Source organism: Haemaphysalis longicornis, unplaced genomic scaffold, assembly GCF_048455015.1.
Source record: "Haemaphysalis longicornis isolate Haplotype H1 unplaced genomic scaffold, Haemaphysalis longicornis Haplotype H1 scaffold_12, whole genome shotgun sequence".
NCBI classification, from domain to species: Eukaryota; Metazoa; Arthropoda; class Arachnida; order Ixodida; family Ixodidae; genus Haemaphysalis; species Haemaphysalis longicornis.
This window is the reverse complement of record NW_027526225.1, coordinates 1,854,897-1,878,311: the sequence shown is the minus strand read 5'-3', so window position 1 is coordinate 1,878,311 and position 23,415 is coordinate 1,854,897. Positions and strand designations below refer to the sequence as shown.

At 48.4% G+C, this 23,415-nt stretch overlaps 1 protein-coding gene and 1 non-coding gene across 2 annotated transcripts; one reads left to right on the top strand and one right to left on the bottom strand.

The window, feature by feature from the left end:
• Positions 1-430: 430 nt before the first annotated feature.
• LOC144162253 (uncharacterized) lies at positions 431-5,005 on the bottom strand. Its single transcript, XM_077692712.1, has 3 exons — positions 4,757-5,005; positions 4,430-4,627; positions 431-3,505 (listed from the first exon to the last, which is right to left on the bottom strand). Exons 2-3 carry the CDS (start codon positions 4,612-4,614, stop codon positions 2,650-2,652), a joined length of 1,041 nt encoding a protein of 346 aa, XP_077548838.1. The 5' UTR covers positions 4,615-4,627; positions 4,757-5,005; the 3' UTR covers positions 431-2,649.
• Positions 5,006-22,906: 17,901 nt separating this feature from the next.
• Trnah-gug (transfer RNA histidin (anticodon GUG)) lies at positions 22,907-22,978 on the top strand. Its single transcript has one exon. It is a non-coding gene; the product is annotated as a tRNA-His (tRNA).
• The last annotated feature ends 437 nt before the right edge of the window (positions 22,979-23,415 follow it).

The following is a 23,415-nucleotide window of genomic DNA, read 5'->3' as shown; positions in this document are numbered from 1 at the left end:
CAATCTCTCTAAGTGGTATGCTTGGGGCTTCGCTGTCGCAACGACCTTTACTCCATCATTGTTGCTGTAAGTGGGAGCTTCTTTTCTTTTATTGCAAGTGTTAATCATTGCCCAATAATGCGTTGTATCAGTAGCATCTTGACGTAGTTTGAATGAGTCAAGGATATAAGGCGCTTTCGTAGCATTTGATTCTGTCTCGGTTTTGTGGCGCAGTGGGAAGAGCACCATGTACCTCGCGTTCCGCCCACAGGGTCGTGGGATCGAAACCGAGCACCACTAACTATTTTTTTTTTATAGTGTAGGGGGAGGGGCGGACGACAACAACGCCGACGACGCTGCATGGACAAGGCGAGTGAATGAGATGCAGTCGCATCTAATACCAAAACTAAGGTTTAAGAAAACGATTTACAAAAAAATGAACGCCATCGCGCCCTGTAAAAGTGGTTGTCCAGTACAGCTGTTGTAAAGCACTACACATGCTGACGGGGGAAGGTATGAAATGTTCCTTGTTGTCTAGGCGGACTGGCGGCTTGCATTCGGCTTCTCATGCGGCAAATTCTGGGCCCTGACGTATGTGCTCGGCGTCTTGAACGAGAACTCCTGAGTCCTGGCGCTAGCCCTCGAATGACGTCAACCACCCCCTCCTTTCTAGAGCAGCTGAAAACCTAATCTTTAACTGAAAACATGGGGGGGTCCCATTGTTCCCCGGCGCCACATAGACCAAGCTGTTTCAATGTTCGTTATGGTTTGTTGTTTACACGAATACTGAGCGCCATGCTGCACGCCTTATTAGCTCGACGCTTGCGCTTGCGTCTTCGGTGCAATCTGCTGGGTCCTGTCTGGGTTTTTTATTTCCGACGATTGATTGAGTAACAGTTAAGCTGTAGAAAGCGATAGAACACTGTTTGCTCGTAGTAGCAAATAATATAAAGATGGGGATAGTTTTCACGCGAATTAAACTGGCTGGTTGGAATCGTTGGCCAAGGCTAAACAAATGCAGCGTTTTGTACTTCTTCAACCGTGTTTTAGCAAACTCCCTTAGCACAAAACACAGCAAACATGTTCCAGTTGCGGATGCATGTTTGCAGAGCACAATGCAACAATCATAAGGGGATAGGAAATGATTAGTAGTAATAAGACGTTATTAGTTGAGTTACCATCGAGGTATTTGTAGAAAGTTTGGCTGAATGGCGTCATAAAAAAAAAAAAAAACAGGAATTATTAAAAAAATCGGATACACTGATGAAATATGGCTAACCTAACCTACCCCGGTCTAACTCTCATGGCACGTTCGCGGCACCAGTGAAGTGTGTTCAACCTGCACGAACTCATGAGGTGCAGCTTTTTTGGTATGACGCACCGTTTTCCACTAGGAAAGAGCAGTTTATTCATGCATAAATTAGAGAGAGGAAGGGTCTTAAAAGCAAGATTCGGGGCACACAGAATGAACGGAAACAAGGTGAGTCGCTGCCGCAGTAGAGAAGGCTTCAAAGATTTCTCTCCGACGTTGTCGATAGAGCCGGCGCAGAATGCACATGTAGTACGCTGGTACGAGTACGTGTGCATTGGAGAGAACGGTCAAGTAAGATGACCCCTACCATTACCTCCTTGAGCTGATTCCTGGCCCCATTGTGTGAGCAGTGCCCTGTCCGGTCTAGTAGTTCGTCTGCAGCAGCCCTTCCCTGTGTACAACGATGCTACATTTTTTATCGCGTTACCTTATTTTTACGTCAACCTTATATTCCCGAAAGGCCAGGCCGCCATTGGTTGCACCGATTCATTTTGGCAATTGCAAACTTGCGCTGTTGTGGGGTCTGTAGGTGGTTGAGTTGGTACATAACTGAATGCGAAACAGCGCGAAAACCACGACGACTAACCAATGACGAATTGATTGCCTGAGAATGAATAAACAGTAAAATAAAAATTACAGGTGACTTGAGAATGTATACAGATATAACAAAATATACTAAAATATACAAACAAAGGACACGGATTTCCATTAAGAAAAAAAATATTCGCGGCACAACACGCTAAATAGCACTCTTTCAAAGCACGCTCTTTGCCACACGCGAGCCATCCGTGGCCGTGTACTTGTTAAATAAATATTGCGCGATATTTATTTTGTAACACTCTGGGGAGTTCAAAAGCTATCTTAATCTAAGAGAGGTATACAGACGTAAGTCTGATTTGCACAAGGAGAAAGCCATTAAGAAATATTTTGATCTACGACTTTTCACCACCGATAGACCTGTACAGTATCGGGACTCGTTACCTTATGACACCTTCACCAATGCAACAGTGAACTGGCTCCGTGTGCGACGTATAAAGGTGATTGGTTAGAATATAACCAACAAAAAGATAAATTTCCGAAAGGCTCCGAGATATTTTCGAACCCTGATAACAACTAAAGAAAGCTCGAGTGAAGCTCAGTGGCCTGTCATCGTACTATATTAAAGACAGATTTATATCGGCACAGTTATATAAGCTGTCCAGGTTGACGAGTGGCACAGGAATTAAAAATCGCATAAATAATAAACGCAAGTTTGATTCTTTTGCGTATTGATCATGGTGTATACATGGTTTTAAAATCTGTCTATGCGTGGGCAATTTGTACACATTAGGCACAAACGCGCAAACAAGCAAAGGCTATTAGGTGCGCTGTTCCCTGCACCAACACAGCTTCTGTAACTCGTGATGTGGAAGACAGCGAGTGTGGTTCGCGTACGCGTCCGTCCTCTGGACGAGCTCGACGCGCCTTTCCTGCCATCGGTCCAGGCGAGGAATCCAGCCGGTCGCTTCGAAGGAGGCCTCCGGCACGGTCACCAGGGACAGACGGAAGAACACCTTCCCCGCCATGGAGGAGTTGAGACTCGTCGCCACGGCATCTTGAAGGCGCGCCAGCCTCCAAGCCACGCACTTGCCCTCGAACACTCGTAGCGTCAACTCATTCACGTGGTCCAGAACGGAGACGGCCAACGCATTCCCCACAGACGGTTCGATGGAGACGACGTCTGCGTTGGCGCATGCGCAGAAGGTGGGTGGCACAAAGGCGTCCTCGCACGTCCTCTCGGGCGGAATTGGAGAGAAGAGGCTGTGGCCTCGGTCGGTCTTCGCGGGTTCGAATCGGGAAAGGTCTCCTATGAACAGCAGCGTCGCGTAGAAGTCGTAGGCTGTGACTAGACGCCGCTGGTTCACCTCAAGGTTGACAGCGACCTCCGGGTGACGTCTCAGGAAGCGTTCAGGAAGGGCCAGGAAGGCGAAGGGCGTCTTGTCTTCCTCGCGACCTATCTCGGTGCCCCTGGATATGCCAAACCGCAAGCCATGGTCGGCGAGCATCAGGATCGCGGTGTGGTTCACGGCCCCTGCTTCTGAGAGCTTCCTGAGCATAGACTCCAGCGGCCTGTCCAGGTATCCGACGCTGTTGAAGTCGTTGTGTGACATTCTCGTCAGCCAGGCGAAGGTGAAGGTCGGCTGGTCGCCCATCGACAGAAGCTCGGTGATGTACCTAAGAGACCAGATCAAGAAAGCAGGACAAGAAAACTAAAATAGAAGTAATCCTTGTTATGGTGTTCTTAAACGGAAAACGCACCCCACGGGTAAACAGGTGCGCGCTTAACGCCACTAGATCGTCAGTTAGTCACCGACCGATACAGTCTAGGTACGCCCCCCCCACCCCCCTCCCCCCCGCGTTTGTTCGTCGTCCTCGCAACATTTTCAAATGTTGTCCTAGCGAACCATCTAGTTGCGAGCATACAAGCTATGTCTTCATGATGTCCAGCCAGATGGTTGAGAAATGAAGATGGGCTGACGAATCCCCGCAACTGTATGGCCGAGATGCTTCCATAATAAACGTACTAGAGCATTGTTTGTCCCCCCTAGGAACCACCGCTGCCATCCTCACACAAATGTTAACCTTGAAAATAGAGTTCAAATAATACGCGGTATCAATTTCTATGTGAGAAGCACCGGAAATATTCTTACCCAAAAGATACACTGGTATTACATGCCCTAGGCGGGGTAGGGGTTCATGCTATCATCAGACGAGTGAAATCGTCATTGACACAAGAGAGCATTCCAAGTTTGAAAAAATGACCCTTACGGGCACACTTCCTGAATTGATGAAATCACACAGACGCTACCATGTTTTCTTTCTGACGTTTAGATCAGCGCCCTTTGGCGCGGCTCCTATAAAAAGCACGTTGGGCGTTGATGTTCGAGCTGTGTTGATGAGGCCTGAGTGAGGGTGGTACTCGGTGCCGAGGAACGTGGCGGTCACAACGAGCTACCGGTATTCAAGACTCACGCACGCAGCAATTCATATTACGGAAGGAAAGGCACACTAACACTGCAGAGGCTGGACTGGATCTTCTCATTTACGCGTTAGAGAACTACTGCAGAATTCTGAAGCTGCAAAAGCATCAGCACGTACCTCAATATGGCGCAGGTCGAACCTTTCCATAGGCGCATAACAGCCTGTGGGTACAGGTGTGTCGGCGCCCTCTTGAAGCCACTGTTGAACCGGGTGCCGTAGGTGAACAGGCCCAACGAAGGCTCCTCTTCCAGGAATAGCGTTCGGTATCCTTTCCGCCGATAGAGAGACATGAGGCTCGGCATGGCGTCGTAGTACCTGCAACAACCCCCGCCCCGTCACGTGTAATGGGCAATGGAGTAGGTCTATGAGAGGCACGGTAAAAATATTGCGGTGGCAAGTACTCGGCCAACACCGGAACAAATATACGAAAAGTGCAGCACTTACAGATAATGAGCGCATGTGTTGGGAGGGCCAACAAATTTGATGGGAGCTTGTTCTTCTAGAGGAAATATTTCCAAGCAGCCTGCTGTACTGGCACCGAACCGTGGGGAAAAACCTTAGCCGAATCAGTATTACTGCAAAGCAGTGTATGTCTAGCCCCCACCCCTTTTCATTCCGGCGTCATCGATTTACTCGGCACCGGTCTGGGGCTCCTCCTCGCCACCAGTGACACCTCTTTCACAATTATTTTCCCCCTCGCCTCTGCCGAAATCCCTTTGGCAAGTTGCGCAGTCGGCAGCTAACGATGGTATGCGGTGATCGGATGATTGCGAAAAATAAACAGAAGCACAGATAGTCGTAAAAAAAATGCACTGACGATGACTTCCGCATTTACCGGTCTATAAGTCGCACTTTTGTATAAGTCGCATCCCCCTCGAAACGCCAGCTTTTCCGAAAGAAAAATATACATGAGTCGCACCGGTGCACAAAACGCACCTGTTAATCAGGTACGCTCATAGAGGATCAGTTCGTTAGAAAGTGCGGCGAGACTACATGGTTGCCGCGGCCGCCGCCTCTGAACGCCTCCCTCGGTAAGTAGTGCTAGACACGTGCGTCTACCGTCCAAAGTCTAGACAGAACTAACTTCTCAAAAATGGTTTATTGATACACACAGATGGTATGTACTTACGGCGTTTAGGCAAAACCGTCAAAGCCTTCTTCCTCCTACTCGCTAACAAAAAATTCATTCATTAAGGCCATAGAGCTGTCTCTTAACGTGCGCTGATATCACGCAGCACACCTTTCCAATCGCGAACCACTCGCAGCTGCCACGTACCAAATTTATTCCATACATAATTCCCACTGGTGGATAAGATGCACCAACGAAAATTCAAGAAAAAAATTTACACCATCTTCCCGCGAGGGGAACCATGGGGTAGATGCAACGAATCGGGGGTTGCCGTTGCGTTTCCGTTATGTTAGCGATGTCAGCGTGTGGATTGCTGTTGTTGTGCATCCTAATTACGCAGCATGTTCACCCCCGATGCGTCGCATATACCCCATGGTTCCCCTCCCGGGAAGATGGTGTAAATTTTTAACCGAGCGCGCTAACGCACAGCTGTCACGGCGACGGGAGCGAGCACAGCCGAGCGCAAGCTGCGCGCTGACGGCGCTGACGCACATATGGCGCAGCGGTGAGAGCGGCGGATCACGCAGCTGCCGCGGCGAGGAGGATGGGGGAGGGATGCGGACTACGCCGCAACAATGACGCGGGACAAGGCGAGTTAAAGAGATGCGCTGCATCTAAAAAACCGCGACTTATACACCTGGAAATACGGTACACTCCATAAGCGAACGCACGGGTTCGCTGATCACGCAACGTGCCTCCGCTACTCTGCTGCGGGGCGGCGTGCGCAGCGGCTTGCGATGCTGCTACCTCGCAGTGCGCCGCCGCCGCCGGACAGCATGTTGCAAATCGTGTTTGAAACTCCAGCGCAAATGTCACGTGGTTCGAATCAGTCCCGCAGAGGGGAGCAGCGAGTTGCATATTGTGTTCTAATTTCCCGCACGTCATGTGGTTTGGATTAGCGGAGAATGGAACAGCATCTGGGGAAAGTTTCAGGCGAAGGGCGCTCCTTGGTGGCGATGCATGAGACATCAGTGAGGGAAAGGCAGTGAAAGAGATGACACCGCAGCCGCACGTGTCGTACTCGACCTCGCCCTTCGCTAGACGCTCCTCTCCGTTTTCTTTCTTTCGTCGCTGCTGCGTTCGCTCACTCGGTTACGTGGACATAAACAGACGCCGCTGCCGCAAGCCCAGTTACCAGCTGCCAAAGGGCTGCCCTCTGAAATGACCGAAAACCGCCGTCGCCGTTTCCCCTCAAATTGTGCTTCGCCAAGTAGCTACGAATCTTTCCTGGCATAAGAGAAACTTCTCCAGCTGGAACGCCGGCTTGAGCTAATATTTCTTTTTCAGCTTGTAAGGCCTTCCGAGCGACATTTTCGCTGGTGACTTGACTATGCGCCATCACCGGTTGCCGGTTTTATGCGGGCACGGTTCGCGGGAAGAAAAAGGGGGGCGTGCACGCGCAGCTCCGCGTCATGCCGCTAAAGATGAAATGCCGTTTGTGCTGGTGGGAGATATAAATGCCGAAATTACATGGCTCAGTGCGGTTAGTCGGCTCTCCTCCTCGATTGAGTGGTTAGGGTGCGAGTTGATGTGTTTTACAGACATCTTACACAAACAGTAAGATGCATACGAGGAGGGAGGAAAACGGAGAGCCACATGTTTGTACGGGAGAGTAGAGCTCGAGGGCTTCCAGGTTTTAAATCGTTATGGGATGGATGCACGCCGTTCATTCGGAGGAAGAAGAGCAAAAATTGAAGCGTTGGCCAACACAAGCGTGAATGGGCGCAAAAACAACGAAAAACTGCTGGCGCCGCCGTTACAGCCTTCAGATGAGCTCGTCGAGTAGCGGTGAATCCCTCCCGGATGAACAGCAACTTTCCCCCTTGGAACGCCGGCGTGAGCGAATATCACTGCTTCAGAAGAATTTCAGGGGATATTTTCGACCGCGTCTACCACTTCGCGCTCATGACCGGTTGCCGGTTTATGCGTATGCGTGTGCAGGTTTGTAGTGGAGAGCAGTTTGAGGGAGGAGGCGGTGTGCACGCGCAGCTATCGGTTTCATGCCCGTAATGATGGATGACGTGTCCATTGTGCTGTTGCGAGGTGTTTAGGCGGACGTGAAACGGCCCTATGGTACCTGTCCGGAGTCCTTAGTGGTAGAGCTGATTGAATTTGCGTGTTAGGTTATGTTCAGACTACCGACCCAAAGGCCGTATCGTGATCTATGGACGTAAAAAAACGGCATGTCACGCGGTGCGGTTGGCTGAGATGTGAAATGACGTCATAGTTTAATGCTATTACGACAGTTGCGGCAACAGTCTGACCCCGGCCTTACACAAACAGTAGGGTGCTCACGATGCGGAAGGGACACAGGCAGCTCAATGTTTATTTGCAAGAACAAAGCATGGATCTTTCAGGTTCATTCAGCTAATTGGCTAGGAAGTATGCTCCATCGCAAATTACTGTAAACGGGTTTCGTTTCGTGCACTCCGTGAACTTCGTCCAGCTTTGCAGGTCATCCTTCTTCACAGAGTGGAAGGGCACTAATTTTTTTTCCAGAGGGAACCCGAAACAGAACCGACATTTTTTAGCTTTGCGAACTCCAACAGCAGCCTGAGCATACCAGCATAAACAGTAACAAATTCACGAAGACAGGGTGGGAAAAAGCGCGGTCAATGCAAACATGGTGCTTTGAATTTTCACCCCCATCACGTTGCTTGCATAAAATTTTAAAGGGACACTGAAGTGAATTTGTCATGCTTGCGTTTTTTCTTGCACTGCGTAGACTGGCTCAAATAAACATATATACTTGTCATCATTTATCCGGGTGATAAGGCGGTATTTATTTTATAACGCCTCAAAGAAGAGAAACTAGCATTCGCGGTTCGCGGTGGTCTCACCAACTAAAAGTAGTGACGTAAATACAAGGTGCTACGTGAATGAACAATGTCCGTGGTTAGGGGTGCTATTCCCGACTGCACAAATTCCCAGGGAAACTGGGAATTCGCCGGAAGTCATTTCTAATTGTCTTTCAGTTTTGGCCACGTGATTCCGGTTGACAAAGCGGTTGTGTGTGCCGTCGTCATTTTGACGTTTTATGACGTTTAGGGCACCAGTTCTAAAGTTTGCCTTATTTCTCTTTCCTGAAAGCGCACAATTCTTGCCCGGCAATGAAAAACTAGGCTAAATGCACCAGGCATGACAACTTAGGCCTGTCTTTGCTATCCAACAACGATTGGCTGAGAAGGCGTGGCGTAATTTGAAGAGTTGGCGGGAACGTTCACGTCACACATTGGCAACTTCAGCCTGCGTAAAACTGGTGTAATGTTACGTAACAGCTTAAAAATGGGGGCTGCTTCTGCCGCGAAATAAGGCAAAAAATTTCTCCGATCTTCGGCGCCGCGAAATGTCCGTGACTTTGCAGCAGGCGAAGTTTCGCATGACGCGCGGTTTAAAGCATGTTTTCTACCGAAACAAGTAATAGCTTCGACTGTTTCCAAGTCAGTGATCACGGAGCATAAAAATAACGTGTAGCATTCCGCTTTTGTTTGACAATAAAATAAAAATGATTTGTTTGGCGTCACTGCAACATAAGAGAGCAGTACAAGCCTCTCCATGACAAAGAGAACCCAATGCATGGCATTTGTCCACACTCGTCCTATTAAGCTGCTGGGTCACATGATCGACCTCAAGAGAAAAATAACAAAGAAAAGTGACTCTTTTGTTCATTACAGCACTGATTGAAGTTGAGCTTGACGAATGAGTGAATCGGCGACATCGGTACGCTCCGCGGTTATCAGGCTTCGCTGCTCTTATATGCGTGACAGAAGCGATGGTAGCGGCCGTCTTTTTATGAGATTACGCCATAACCTTGTAACATAGCAGCAGACGATAGAAATAAATAGATACGGTAAAAAAAGATTGTGTGATGTTATTTAGCTCAACATCCTCCTTTCGCTCGCTTTTGGATCAACGTTGCTCGACCGTCTTGTGGTGTTAACGCCAATTTTTCCCTGCAGAAATGTGTTTACCTTGCCAACCTCAGCTACCGACTAATTCTTTATAATACATGCCAAGGGTTTCCATGTCGTTTATGTGCAATATTTGGTACCTTACGTGTCATCTTGATGAGTGAAGCGTCAGCTTGTCGTCATACCTGTACGTGCAATACGCCACTTATTGCTTACGTCGTGTTTACGCAAGAAAATCAAGGCGAACTGCCTCGGAATTTGTGCAGTCGAGAATAGGGCCCTAGCATTCGAACCAGTTTCGGTTTCGCGTCTGTGAAACGACATGCTTGGCATCGTACGTTATCGTTGGATGGGTATGCTCGATATCTCAGCGATCGGCATCAGCCGCGCATCTTCCATGTTGTCGGCTGTAAAAAGTGTCAGATAAGCCTATCAGCACGGCTTGGAATCGTAACATCACTAGCCGAGGCGTAAGCAGGGGATGAACGCCCAGCGTGTCACCGCAGATGCTCAAATGCGAAGTGCTCTTCTCCCTCCCATCTTTGGAGCTTGCCTGGCTCATGCCTGCATCGTCAGGCCACGGGTTGGCCGATTCGGGATCGAGACCGCAAGCATTCGGTGCTTATAGGCTACGGAACGATCGCCGAAGGGCGCTGCACTCTCCCCTCCGCGGGAGTACGCGGTTACAGTGTACTTCTAGTACACTGTAACGCGGTGGCTGCCATCGCTTCGGCACGTGCTTTTTTCGCTGCGCGCGTGCTGCATTTCTCGCGCTACGATGAGGTCCGGGTAAAATTTTCTTTCGACTTATGCTTCATATCTGGGACGCCCGGCGGAATTTGATACGTCGCTGGAAGAAACAAAAACACAACCGCAAGCTCAAACTGCGAATAGCCCAGCTGACTAAACAAGCTGAGGAATATGCAAACACCCTCAGCCGACAAAATTGGAACCAGCTTTGCGATCAGTTACAAGGTACCTTAAGTAATCGCCGCACCTGGCTCATTCTCCGGTCTCTACTCGGGCGCACGGAAAGCAAAGCAACTACAGGACACCACCTCCAGCGGCTCATCCACAACTATCCCGGTACCGATGAAGAACTCCTCCGCGACATCACGACCCACCATATTGGCGCCTCTCTTAGCGCTTCTTCCCCGACCATGGGCCTACCCGATTACGCTGGAAGACCTAAACCGGACCTAGATGCCCCTTTCACGACGACGGAAATTATCGCTGCTATCCGCAAACTGGCCCGCAATACAGCACCAGGACACGATCGCATCAACAATAAAACACTGCGAAACCTTGACTATAAAACCATTGACAGCCTCCTACAATACATCAATGAAAGCTGGGAGCGAGGACAATTACCGGCGCAGTGGAAACATGCAGACATCACCATGATTCCCAAGCCAGGCAAACCCATTAACTTCCGCAACTTGCGCCCTATCTCTCTTACCTCTTGCGTGGGCAAACTCTACGAACACATGGTGCACGACAGACTATCACCGTACTTGGAAGACAAGGAGTACCTCCCGCACACCATGTTTGGCTTTCGCCCCGGACTTTCAACCCAGGACGTCCTTCTTCAAATTAAAGAAGACTTATTAAATAACCTCAGCAGCCAACACAAGAGCGCCATTCTCGCACTTGACGTCAAAAGCGCGTTTGACAATGTCACCCATCAAGCTATACTCGAAGGCCTGCAATCTACCCACTGCGGAGAGAAAGTCTACCGTTATGTGCGCGACTTTCTCACCGACCGCACGGCTACGATTGGCGTGGGACAACTCCGCACGGCAACTCTAAAAACACCACCAAAAGGCACCCCCCAAGGTTCTGTCATTTCTCCACTGCTTTTTAACTTGGCAATGCGAGGGCTACCGCCACTCCTGAACAAGATACCAGGAATCAGCCATGCGCTGTACGCAGACGACATCACTATCTGGACGCGTACAGGCTCAGCAGGAGAACAACAAGACTCCCTCCAAACAGCAATAAACATCACGGAAGAATACCTCAGGGCTCGCGGGCTTTCCTGTGCCCCTGACAAATCGGAACTTTTACTGCTCAAGAAACGCAGCAGAGGTCGCCCACCCGCCCCCATACCCGACCTTGAACTCTCAGTCAATGGTAACCCCATACCCCTGGTTAATACCCTACGGATTCTCGGCTTAACATTACAGAGAGACGGAGCAGGCCTTGCAACCATCCAAAAAGTTCAAGAAACAGTAATTCAAGTCACCCATCTCATTCGCCGCGTAAGCAACAGACGCCATGGTCTCAAAGAGCACGACATAATACGCTTGACCCAAGCCCTAATCATCAGTAGGATTACTTACGGCACTCCATACCTCAGTCTCAAGAATAGCGAGCGCGACAAACTGAATATCCTTATCTGGAAGGCCTACAAGCTTGCACTTGGTCTACCTCCCACAACTTCTACCGACAAGCTAATGAAACTTGGCCTGCACAACACCTGGGAGGAACTCGCTGAAGCTCACAAAATCAGCCAACTTGAAAGACAAACTCGCCAAAACGGGTCGTCATACGCTACGTCGGCTTGGCTACGATGCACAAGATACATTATATAGTAAACAACGCATTCCCCTGGTTCTGCGCCAACTTATTACCGTTGCTCCAATCCCCAGAAATATGCATCCCGTATTCAATGCATACCGAAGAAAGGCCAGGGTCATCACCCTCAGAAAATCATACGGAGACAACAAACCAGCGGTCCGCTACACAGATGCTGCCCGGTACCCTCGAAAGTCTGCGCATGCCATCAGCGTTGTCAACAACCATGGCACAGAACTCACGTCGGCCACAATCCCAGTCCCTGACACAGAGTCTGCAGAGGAAATTGCCATCGCCCTCGCTGCTACCACGGGCTCAGACTACATCACTGTGATCACAGACTCCAAAACCGCCTGCCGCAATTACTAACTAGGTCGTGTTTCTGGTCAAGCCATCCGCATCCTGAACAATCTACAAAGCCCACCCGAACTCCGCATAGTCTGGACCCCAGGCCACGCATCCCTCGAGGGGAATGAAGCGGCACACGCCGCTGCCCGCGAGCATACCTTCCGGGCCTTCCCCTCGTTGGCAGACAGATCGATGACCTCCAGCGATGACATTCCAAGAAGATACACGGATGTCCTCGCCCATTACCGACTGCAGCGCTGCATTTACCCCCCACCACACCCCAACATGACCAGAGAGGACGCCATTACCCTCAGACAGCTGCAAACTAACACCTACCCCCACGGAACACTACTCCATGCCATCTACCCAGCAACATACACTCTGACTTGTCAACACTGCCCCACACCCAACACTCTCTACCATATGGTCTGGGAGTGCCGACAATCGCCATCATTAACCCCCCAACCAAACCCAACACTGGAGCAGTGGGAGGACCAGCTGACCAGCTCACGCCCTCAAGACCAGCAACGACTGGTGGACAGGGCCCGGCGGGCAGCCAAGGACCAAGGCTTCCTGGACTAAGGAGGCCTCCCACAACAGAACTAATACAGCTCGATAAATGTTTATTCCTCCTCCTCCTCCTCGACTTATGAAAGCATGCATGTTAGCACGTGTCCAGAAAGTTCGGTTTACACGTAGAGTAGCTACTGGGTCCATTTTTGCCGGCGCTTGTCTTGTGGTCTGCTAGAGACGCGTCAATTAAAGCGGAGAGTTGGGCTAGTTGGTTAGTGTTTACTAATGAACTCATACTTCTAGCGAACGTTAACACAGGACAAAGTGGTTTCGTCTTTTCTTTCTTCGTCTTGTGTTAAAGTTCGCTAGAAGTATGAGTTCATTAGTAGAGACGCGTCGTCTACCACGCGCCGCTCGAACGGCCGAGTGCCCCGGCGGTTTCACGGGATGAAACGTGCTCTTGGGTGGTCGTCGGCTGCTGTCTTTTGTCGTCCAGGCGACAGCTGTGCAACTTGTGAGAGCGCATTTCTTTCTTGTTTGCTACTTTCTTCACGTGTTCCCACTTTGAACATCCGGATTTTATGGACGGAAGAAACATTGAGGCTTAAAACATGACTACACGTGACTGATTCCCGTTCATGTATTGTTTCTAATCCTTGAAATGATCAGCTGCATCATATGAAAGACGCATTAAAAAGGCACATGCTATAAAAGGGGTGCGCTGACAACACCGCATTTCCATTTTGCTTGTTTTTGAAGGAATTTCGTTCGCAACTACTATTAGCAAATGTAGGAGGAACTAAAAAAACGCACGAACAGCAATCAACTTGCCTTGATCCCCTCCAGAACACAAGCTACAATAGCAAGCATCAACACAGGTAATACAGCCAGGCATATATATATATATATATATATATATATATATATATATTTATGCAGAATCCAAGCCCTATTCCATATGGACGTTGTCGAACGGCACCAGCAGGCCAACTCCCCAGTTCATATAATATAGCGGGAAAAAATCATTGGCAGCCCGCATTTTTCAAGAAAAAAGAGCCGGGGACTCAGAGTAATTTTAGAACACTTGTTCGCATTTTGAAAGACGGGAAATGTAAACTGAAAGTGGAGAACTACAATAAAAGATGTGCTACCTACTTGACCCTTCGCACCGCAGTGATCTAGGCTTGCCGTCTTTCCTTTTGGTAAGCTTTTCTCGGAAATCTGTAATATCGCACCGGTGGATTCTTATCCTTCATCTTGCTACTGTTGTGGCAGCCGACCACGCAACAGTATTGTTGGCCACCCTTGGCTCCCCTCACCACCACAGACATCGCGAAACGACTGCGTTTGGTGAACGGCTTTTCAGCGCTCTAAGCAGATGCCCGCCGGCCCGCTCCTCCGCGTCCGGCAAGTGTACGTGCAGCTCGGGGTGCACACTGTCGCACTTCCAGACCCAATTCTGTCCTCCCGCACCGCCTGAGGCATCCAGCCCCCCTACTCACGAATGCGAACAAAGCGACCTCCGGCCGCACGAGCCACTTAACCCAGCACGTACAAATGGCGGCGGGAACTCCCCTGACTCCCTCGAAACGAAAAATACGCCGCTTCGCGATAGGATCAGCGCTGCCCTCGCCCGGCAAACTTTAGCTTCGCCTCCCTATGGCCAGACCAGGCCGACGAGAACTCGCCAGCGTATCAGCGTCAGCCTGCACGCGTTCTACGATCTCGCTCGGGGAGCAGTGAACGTCACAGCGCAAATGATGAGTTCAGCATAGGAAATATTGACCCAAAACAAAGAAATCAACGTAAAGAAACCACTATCGGGGATTCGAACTTGTGGTACATCCTAAAATGCTTGCGAATTGTACCAAAGCTCTTACCTTCTAAAGGCTTTATGGCGCCAAATAATATTATTTAGGTCGATAAAAGCGGTATAGCGGTTCCATCACACGAACGGGCGCGCAACATTCTTTGTCAGGACAAGGAACGTCAAACCCAAACCGATGCTATAACATACTTTTCGAAAGCTTTCGATACAGTGACCCACGCAAAACTCACCCGCAAATTACAAGCCACATTGAATAACACAAAAGTCGTTAACTGGATCTCAAACTTTCTATCCAACCGCTCGCAGTTTGTCGAATTTAATCGGGGCAGAATCATCATTATCCATTGTGTCGTCGGGTGTTTGTCGGGGGTCAGTGCTGGGATCATTACTATTCCTACTATACATAAATGACTTACCTAGCTACATCAACTCTAAGATTCGGTTTTTTGCGGAAGATTGCGGCCTGTACGATGCTATTACATAGCAAGAAGATCACCATCGTCTAAACGAGTCATTTTCTTCGTTTTGCGCATGGTGCGCATTATGGCAGATGACTATTAATTTTAGCGAACCGGTAATCACGTCTTTTACCAATAGTGCATCCCCGTTCAATGTCCCCTATTCTTCAAGTAATATTCAAGTGCAAAAGGTTCCGGAATTTAAATATTTTGGCGTTCATTTCGCAGATTGCTTTTATTGATTTAAACATCGACTACATCTCGGGTAAAGCTAAAAAAAAAACTTGGTTATCTGAAATGCACACTGACCCAAGCCCCACAAGACACAAAGCTACTCCTGTACCAAACACTAATACGCCCGATACTTGAAGACGCCTCTGTGGTGTGGAACCCGCACCAACAATGTGACATCAACCATATTGAAGCAATCCGCACCAACAATGTGACATCAACCATATTGAAGCCACACGAAAGAAAGCCGTCCCAGTTATCTGCCGCCGATATTACCGCAACTTTTCACCAACTTCGTTCCCTTCATCCTAGAAACTAACTGAACTTTCTGCGCGCCGACGCATAGAATCACTCTATTTCACTGGCACATTAAATTTAGCTTTTTCCGCGCACGATAAAACTACGTAATTTTAGGCCACGTACTAACCCTCCCATCGAATAAACTATTGAGTGCACTTCAATGGAAACTAACCAATGCATTTGATTTCTTTAACACGCATGTTGTATTTTCAGTGATTTTGGGCTGGTCTATGTCTAATGTGTGTGTTCTTTGCTGTTCCCGTGTGCAGGGTACTTAGTCAATGGTGTAAAACATGCGTGAAAATGTTGCATAAATACGCATACCTTCTTTATTGTTATGCGAGCATATGTCTGTGTACTTTTTGTACTTTTTTGTTTGCCTTGCTTTTACGTACGACTGCTGTCCCCCCGTGACTGCACAGAGACGTTTTACTCTCTCCCCACTGCTGCTATAGCCCCACAGGAGCTGCAGTACGTTTAAATAAAATGAAATCAATAAACGCGGGCGCTTACCGGTCTTTAATCAACTCGCTGACCGCGGTAGATGGCAGACCCGAGAGCAAAGGGATCAAGTTCGGATACGAGTTCTCGCCGACCTTGTTGTAGCCCAGGAACTCGAACGCGTTCAGTTCTTGCAGCAGATAGCGCCTAGTCCTCGGCAACTGCCGGATGGTGTTCAGCCTGGATGTGGAGTCTAGGCCCAGCACTAGTACGCTGAGGTGCTCCGGATGGCGGGGCCTTTTCTGGCCCTTGGGCCACTTCTGCGCTAGCAGGAAATACTGGGAGAAGAGACTGCCGTTTCTACCCGATCGTGCCTCATCACACCAGAGGAAGATGTACTTGCTCCGGAGCTTCCTACCGAACACGAGCTTGCGGGCCTGGCCGTAGACGCTGTGCGTGTCCGGTATGGGAGCGCTGTGGTTTCGGCGGACGTCGGTGTAGAAGCAGCGGATGCCCTCGGGAGTCAATCGATGCCTGCTCCGGAGCAGCCGCTTGTCCAGGATGGGAATGTTGTGGTTCCGAAAAAACACCAGTGGCTTCTGCTCCCGACAGAGGCTGTCATTGTCGGAGTTGCTCTCATGATGAAATATGATGGTCCAGTGGAAGGGTTCGTAGTTGGGAAACTTGCACCCGGGGGTCTCGAACAAGTAGCCGCTGTAGAAGAACCGCCTGCTCGCTGTGAATCTGTCCAGAATGGTCACTTCGACACTTACTAGTGCACAGAGGAAGAGTAAGACAAGGGCCACGGAAAACACCTTACGATGGCAATAGCACGTTTGCCTAAGCGCCATGCGATTCGTCGTTGCCGGAGCTTAGGAGGCGTCTTCTTCGTCGAGAAAAGCGCGTGGTGATGGTTAGTTGCTTGGTTGGACCCTTGAATCACGGCGCATACCCACGCGGGGGATGGGCCAAGAAGCTGCCTGTAATTTTTCGGCTGTGACCCGGTTTGTTTTAGAGAGAAAAAAAGACAGTAAAGTAGGAGAAAAAGAATGAGCCCAAAATAAAGAAATCTTTGGATGTAACACATAAGTAGATATACCGATGGCTGTGGTGCAGGCGATGAAAGCGTCCTCGTCCTTCGAAGGGGGATTGGTATGATACAATCCCCCTTAGAACAGTTTATTAACAGTTTACGTACTGCTAACACAAAAATATTAAATCGAAGCTTTCTATGTCACACTGACAGCGTGTGTTGCGCCGAAAACGCACAGCAGGAAGTCCGAATTTATTCTGACGAAGATGACGAAGAAGGTGAAGTGAAGAATGGAATGGATGACTTTATTATAGCAGGAGGCCAATAGGCCCTGTTGGGGGGCAGGGGAAAAAGGGTAGGGGAAGATGGTTCATATAAAGTCTTCACTGCACTGTGAGGGTTTACTTAGCACGGTATGCACAGTTGAAGTTGTGGCGAGGACACTCTAATACGACTATGATCGGGGTGTGCAATAGAAGCCGTTCAGGAAAAGTTAAAACTCTTCTTCGAGTGGTCGGAATCGTACCTGTAACCCTCAACTTATAAAGCAGACGTCTATACATTTTCGCCATTCCGATACGGCCGTGGAAAGATGAACGTGCAAGGTTAGACAGGAAAATCACGCATCCCTCCGTCTAACGACGACGGCGGTTTACGCGAAGCTTTCTATGACTAAATCAATTCGAAAAGGACCAAAGTCAAAGACGCGGCGACAAAAAGTCCAAGAGAGAGAGAGAGAGAGAGAGAGAGAGAGAGAGAGAGAGAGAGAGAGAGAGAGAGAGAGATAATCCACTTTATTGGAACTCTGGTTTTAAGGTGGGGGAGTGGCGGTGGCCCATAGAGCCGCCGCGACGTCGAGGGCCCGACCGGTGACCAGTTCTTGGCGGTCGTGGTCCGAGCACCCCAGTGCCTGTTCCCAGAGGGTGGGGGAGGATAGAGGGGGGAAAACGTCGCGCGGACATTCGCAGAGCGAGCGACAGAGCGTGCCCGGCGCGTCACACAGGGGACAATTGGGAGAGGAAAAGAGGTGAGGGTGCGTATGCACTAATAGAGTGCGGTGAGGAAACGAGTGCTTCTGAAGAAGGCGCCACATGTGGGCAGCCTAAACTGCGCGCGAGTAAAAGTCAAGGCTAAACGAGTGACAGTCCAAACCGTCGTCGAGTCAAAGTCCAAACTGAAACGACAATCAATGAATCCATCACGCGAAAACTTCGTGTTCAGCCATAGGCGTCGTAAGACGAAGTGGTGCATGATTTCGTTTCTTAAACACCTTAAGTTATCCCACATGAATACTTTTACATGAAGACCCTCCGCGGGATCGAGGCCATCTCCATTCAAGGGCCTGCATCCCTTCATTCGTTAACCCAACAAACCTGTAGCCTACCCTGTCTGAAGAATAGCTTCTTTTTTGCCCCATCTCTAATTTGGTAAGTCCTGTCTACAGGATGCATCACATTCTATGGTGTGAAAAAGCGTACTTTGTATTTATCCTGGTACATTAATGGCAATGGACGGTTATGAAGTTGGCAAATTGTGTCCGCGCATTGCCGAAAAAATCCTTGAGGAACTTTAGTCTGCCTACTATAGAAGGTAAAAGTCTGGTGATAGTTACAGTGTCGTCGTAACTGCTACATCCAATTTTGTCTCCCCTACCACTTTCGTTGTTCTTGTCTCTTCGCGCGAATTGCTTCCACAGGATCGTTTACTGCAACATCACGTTTGCGTTTCTTTTTTCGCATACGTTTACTGTCATGTCGCGCGTATTTTGAGCGTTTATTTTGCCGGAGGGCATAATTGGGCGGTTATGATGTGACGGTAATTAGTAAAGGTTATCGGGGACATGTATGAAAAGCGCCAGCACTTCCCGAGGTTTGAACGGTTACGACTATTTAAACCGCGTGGTTTTTGAAGCCTGTGTGGCTCCCTGACCCCGGTACAAAACGCTCTACTTGGGTCCGTTATCTCGCTGCGGCGCCTGATTTCGGGCAGTCACATCGACCGTTGACCAGCTAAGACGACAAGGCGAGCCGCTAAAGTGCTCTGCACTTAAAATACCACGTGACGGCGCTCCCATTTACCTCGTAAAGCACTGCCCTGAAACAGGCTGCCGCTCAGTTATCTTGAATGAAATAATGAAACGAAAGAAAGAAGAAATCACGGCCGAGTTCGCGCCTTATCTGGCACACGCGCCACACGAAACTTTCTGTTGCTGCCATAGAGTTTTGTACTATGGTTGCTGCTCCTTCCTTGCATTCCAGTATCAAGGTGATGCGCTGTCTCTTCGGGCGGGTGACAGGTGAAGCAGTTGCTTTCAATCACCTTATTTGAGGGCGCTGCTTTATGAGGCGTGCGGGAGCATCGTTATGTTGTATTTTTCATACTTCGCGGGATTTCTTGATGAGCCAGAATAAATGAGTACGCATATAGTTAGTCGCTTAAAATACCGCAGTTAGATGCCTCTCGTGGGTACCTACAACTGCCTTATGGACACTTTAATGATTAAGAGTGTGCTTCGCAAATTAGATAATTAATTAGAATTAATTAGGTCTCATTAGCGAGAAAATTACTGTCCGCTTCTCCACAGTACCTCAAGCATTGCGCACTAGGTTTTGCTTGAGTAAGGTCATCGCTCTTTTTTTGAAATCTGAGTGCATGATAGCTTGGACCCCCTGTACATGTCTTCTAGAAGTCTTACATAGGTTTCCTCTATTTCCTGGTATTTTAGTGCTTCTAACACGGCTGCGCTAAGTACAGAATCAAGCCCTTTCGCATAACATAAAATTTTCTGGTGAAGGGATTTAGTGTACTGTGCGGATTTTGATATCACTTGGTTGATGACACGGATGTGATCTATAATTGAGTACCGTGTCTTAAATCCAGCCTGCTCTCCGCGTTGATGGGAATCTAGGCTGTCACCTATGCGGCTAACTATCACTTTGGTAAACAGCTTGTAAACGAATCAAAGTAGGCTGATGTGTCTGTAATTCATGAGGTCCTTGGGATCTCCCTTATTATGAATCAGATTAATGTTGCCATTTTTCAGGCTATGGGCACTTTTTGAGTCTTTAAGCATTTCGCAAATAGTACAGCAAGCTTTTCCAGTACAATATCTCCTTCCTCCTTCAGAGGATCCACGCCTATGCCGTCGTCACCTGCAGCTTTTGCTATTTTCAAGCCTTTGAGAGCCTTTCCAACTACTTCCTGTTTAATTACTAGTGGGGCATCGCAAGTTGGCCTTTTACTCTCAGTAGTTTCCCCCGGTCTAACGTCGCTGGCACACAGCTTGGTGTAGAATCGTTCTGATACCTTTATTATCTTGTGAGGGTTGTGCGTAATGCTATCCTGCTCATGTCTGAGTGCGTACATCCTGTCCTTGCCTTCGGCTGGAATTCCTTAGTTGCTTTCAAGCTGCTCGCTACTGGCAGTCTTTCCTCAATCACTGTCATCTCCCGAATGTCGTTTGTTTTACTTCTGCTAATCAATTTCTACAGCTCGGCTAAATCAATCCGTTCGGTTGTACTTGACACTTTCCTATTCTTACGTTTGCTAATTAGTGCTTTCATTTTCGTGGTTTTCGGGTTTTTCGCCTACATGTTTCTTCTCATACAGTTGCTGCTGATTCACTGAGGCGCATTCTTCGATTTTGCCTTGGCCTCCCCCGGTTCATAGGGAACCGAGTTCTGTACTTAGGGGCTCACGTTCCTGAACTCAGGGTCCGATTTCTCTTGCTGACTGTTCAAACTTACCTCCGCATGTACGACGCCCCCTCTGGAGCTGCCAAGTCTGTATTTATTTGTGATCCGAGTTCATTTTTTACATCTCCGTGGCCTAAACGTATTTCCCCCCTAGTGCTATTCGTTCAATCATGCCTGGATTGTATTTCTGTTAAGCTATACGAAGCTATTCCGGTATCCACAATTGAACAAGAAACTGTTTTTTTTCTTTCAAAACCCCTACCCTTCGGCTGCAAAACTTCTACCCCGCTCGCTATTAGCCGATATTTTAAATGAATATTTATCCAAGTATCCTGCTTCTTCGGTGATTTATACTGATGCGTCTCAAAATGGAGAGAAAGCTGGAATTGGTATTTTTTCACAATATCTAAATTGGGGTTATTCGTTACGAATCCCGGATTACACACCCATTTTTATGGCCGAAGTTTTAGCAATAGCTCTCGCTCTATGCAAAGTACCGCAGCATGTATAAAAAATCATCATATTATCCGATTCGATGGCAGTTATATCGGCATTAACTTCCTCTTCCGACACTCCATTGTACCGCACACTATTATTTTTTGTTCCTAGGCACGTGAAGGAGGTACGCTTGTCTTAGGTCCCTGGCCATACGGACATCAGGGGCAACGAGCTAGAGGACCATTTAGCTAATCTCGCTGTCACAGCTCCAATTCAATTTGGAATTCCTAATCTGGCTCTATTTCCATCTTCAAGATTAAGACGATATTGGCCTTTAGACGCTGCTCGTTCATACCCACTTTTATCATTTGAAGAGTGCCAACTTTCAAAGTTCGGGTGAAATGTTCATTCTTGTGGTTCTCTGCAATGCGAGGTGACCTTCACCGAGCTTCGCTGCATGATTACAAGGCCTAGTTTCTACCTGTTCAGATCACGACTTTCACCTACGGAACTATGTGTGCGATGCCAGGTCCCTGAAATAATCGAACATCTTTTTCTCGACTGCCGCCGTTTCTCAACAGCTAGACAACAGCTTTTGAAGGGCCCAATTGACCATTTGGGGTTGACTTTTTCGATTCCACTTATATTATCTATTGCCGCATCAAATTTGGGGTTTGCGAAAAGGGATATATATAATTGCATTCAAAATTTCCTTTTTGCTCCAGCTCGTTTGAATTGCTGAAGGGTGCTAATTCATGCGTAATTCGGGTTTTATTCATAGCGGCCTGCTGCTGCTGCTGTTCTCGTCATCGTATTCTTCTCCTTCTTCTTAAGCGTGCGTAAATGGCAGTTCTACTTCGAAGTTATGTGGCAAGAGGGATTGGATATAGATCGGCTGACATACGAAAGCCGACCGAAGTAAAAGTGAAGGAGCCTAATCCAACAAAATAAAACAAGGAAATTCAAGTACACCTTTGTCTTCTCTGATTTTTCTTTTCCTTTCCGTCTTCTTCTTTTATTATTTTTTCTTTGTCTTTTTCGTCTTCTCCTACAAGAAAATTCAAGAACACCTTTGTCTTCTCTTCTTTTTCCTGTCCTTTGCTTCTCCTCCTGCTTTTCTTTCTTCATTGCCTATTCTTGTGCAGAATAAAGCCGTTTATTGGAGCGTTCCTGAATAAAGGCTAGGCTAGGAAGGCTTTATTGGCTGTCAGGCTGTTTTATACACTCGGACTCAAGGTTAGTCGTAAAAAATACAAAAAGTGTGGTTGCCAGCCTGAAACCAGAAAAACCCTTATGCGTGGCAACACGACAGTAGGTGTGCCCAGACGCTTTCGTCTAACCCACATTCAAGATGTGAAACGTCACTTTCGTGATCCCGATCAATGGTACTTTTGATACTGCACAGTGCCTTCCTAAAATTCATATCCGTATTTTTAGGTCACGCTTAATTTAATATACGGAATTTCAACCTGTTTCTTCGTGTTAGTTTGGCGGTCCTCTATAGTGCATAAGTAAACGCCCGATTCACTTCGCATTGGTATTCAAAATGCAACTCCCTTCAGCGCGCTCACTCCGAGGGCGCTCGACTGACACATATCCTGCAGAAAGAACCGGTCGGGGGCAAGAGGTATCTGTCGTAGCACAAACGGTGCTCCGCGCCCTGTTCACGCTCCTTTCCGTCCCAGCCGGGCAGCCGTGATCGTATAGTGGTTAGTACCTTGCGTTGTGGCCGCAATAACCCAGGTTCGAATCCTGGTCACGGCATTTTTTTCGTTCGTTGAGCCACCGCCTTTTTTTCGTCGACGAATGCCGATATCTCGGTGGTGGGGGCGGATTGTTATTGCGCCAGTGCCACCTAACCTTGAGTATTTTTTAATGTTTTTTTCAAACAGGGGAAAAAACAAAAAGTGAAGGGGACTGGCATGCTTTTTCTAATAATGTGAGAATGCAGGAGCACCACCTCTCGTTTAGGTGTGAACGTTGTGCGTGAATAGGTGCGTTTATGTCGTGGCCGATGCAAACGAGGGGATCGGCCATGGGCCTCTGTCAGTGACTGTCACCATCACTGGCCAAACCCTCTTAGGGGAAATTTTAGAATTATGGGTTGCCGCGTTGAATTCGCAGCCAAATGGGAAGTAGTGAAGTGGCCGTAGGCTTATCATGCAGCTGTCATTATTAGAGGAGGCATTAGAAGCGCTCTT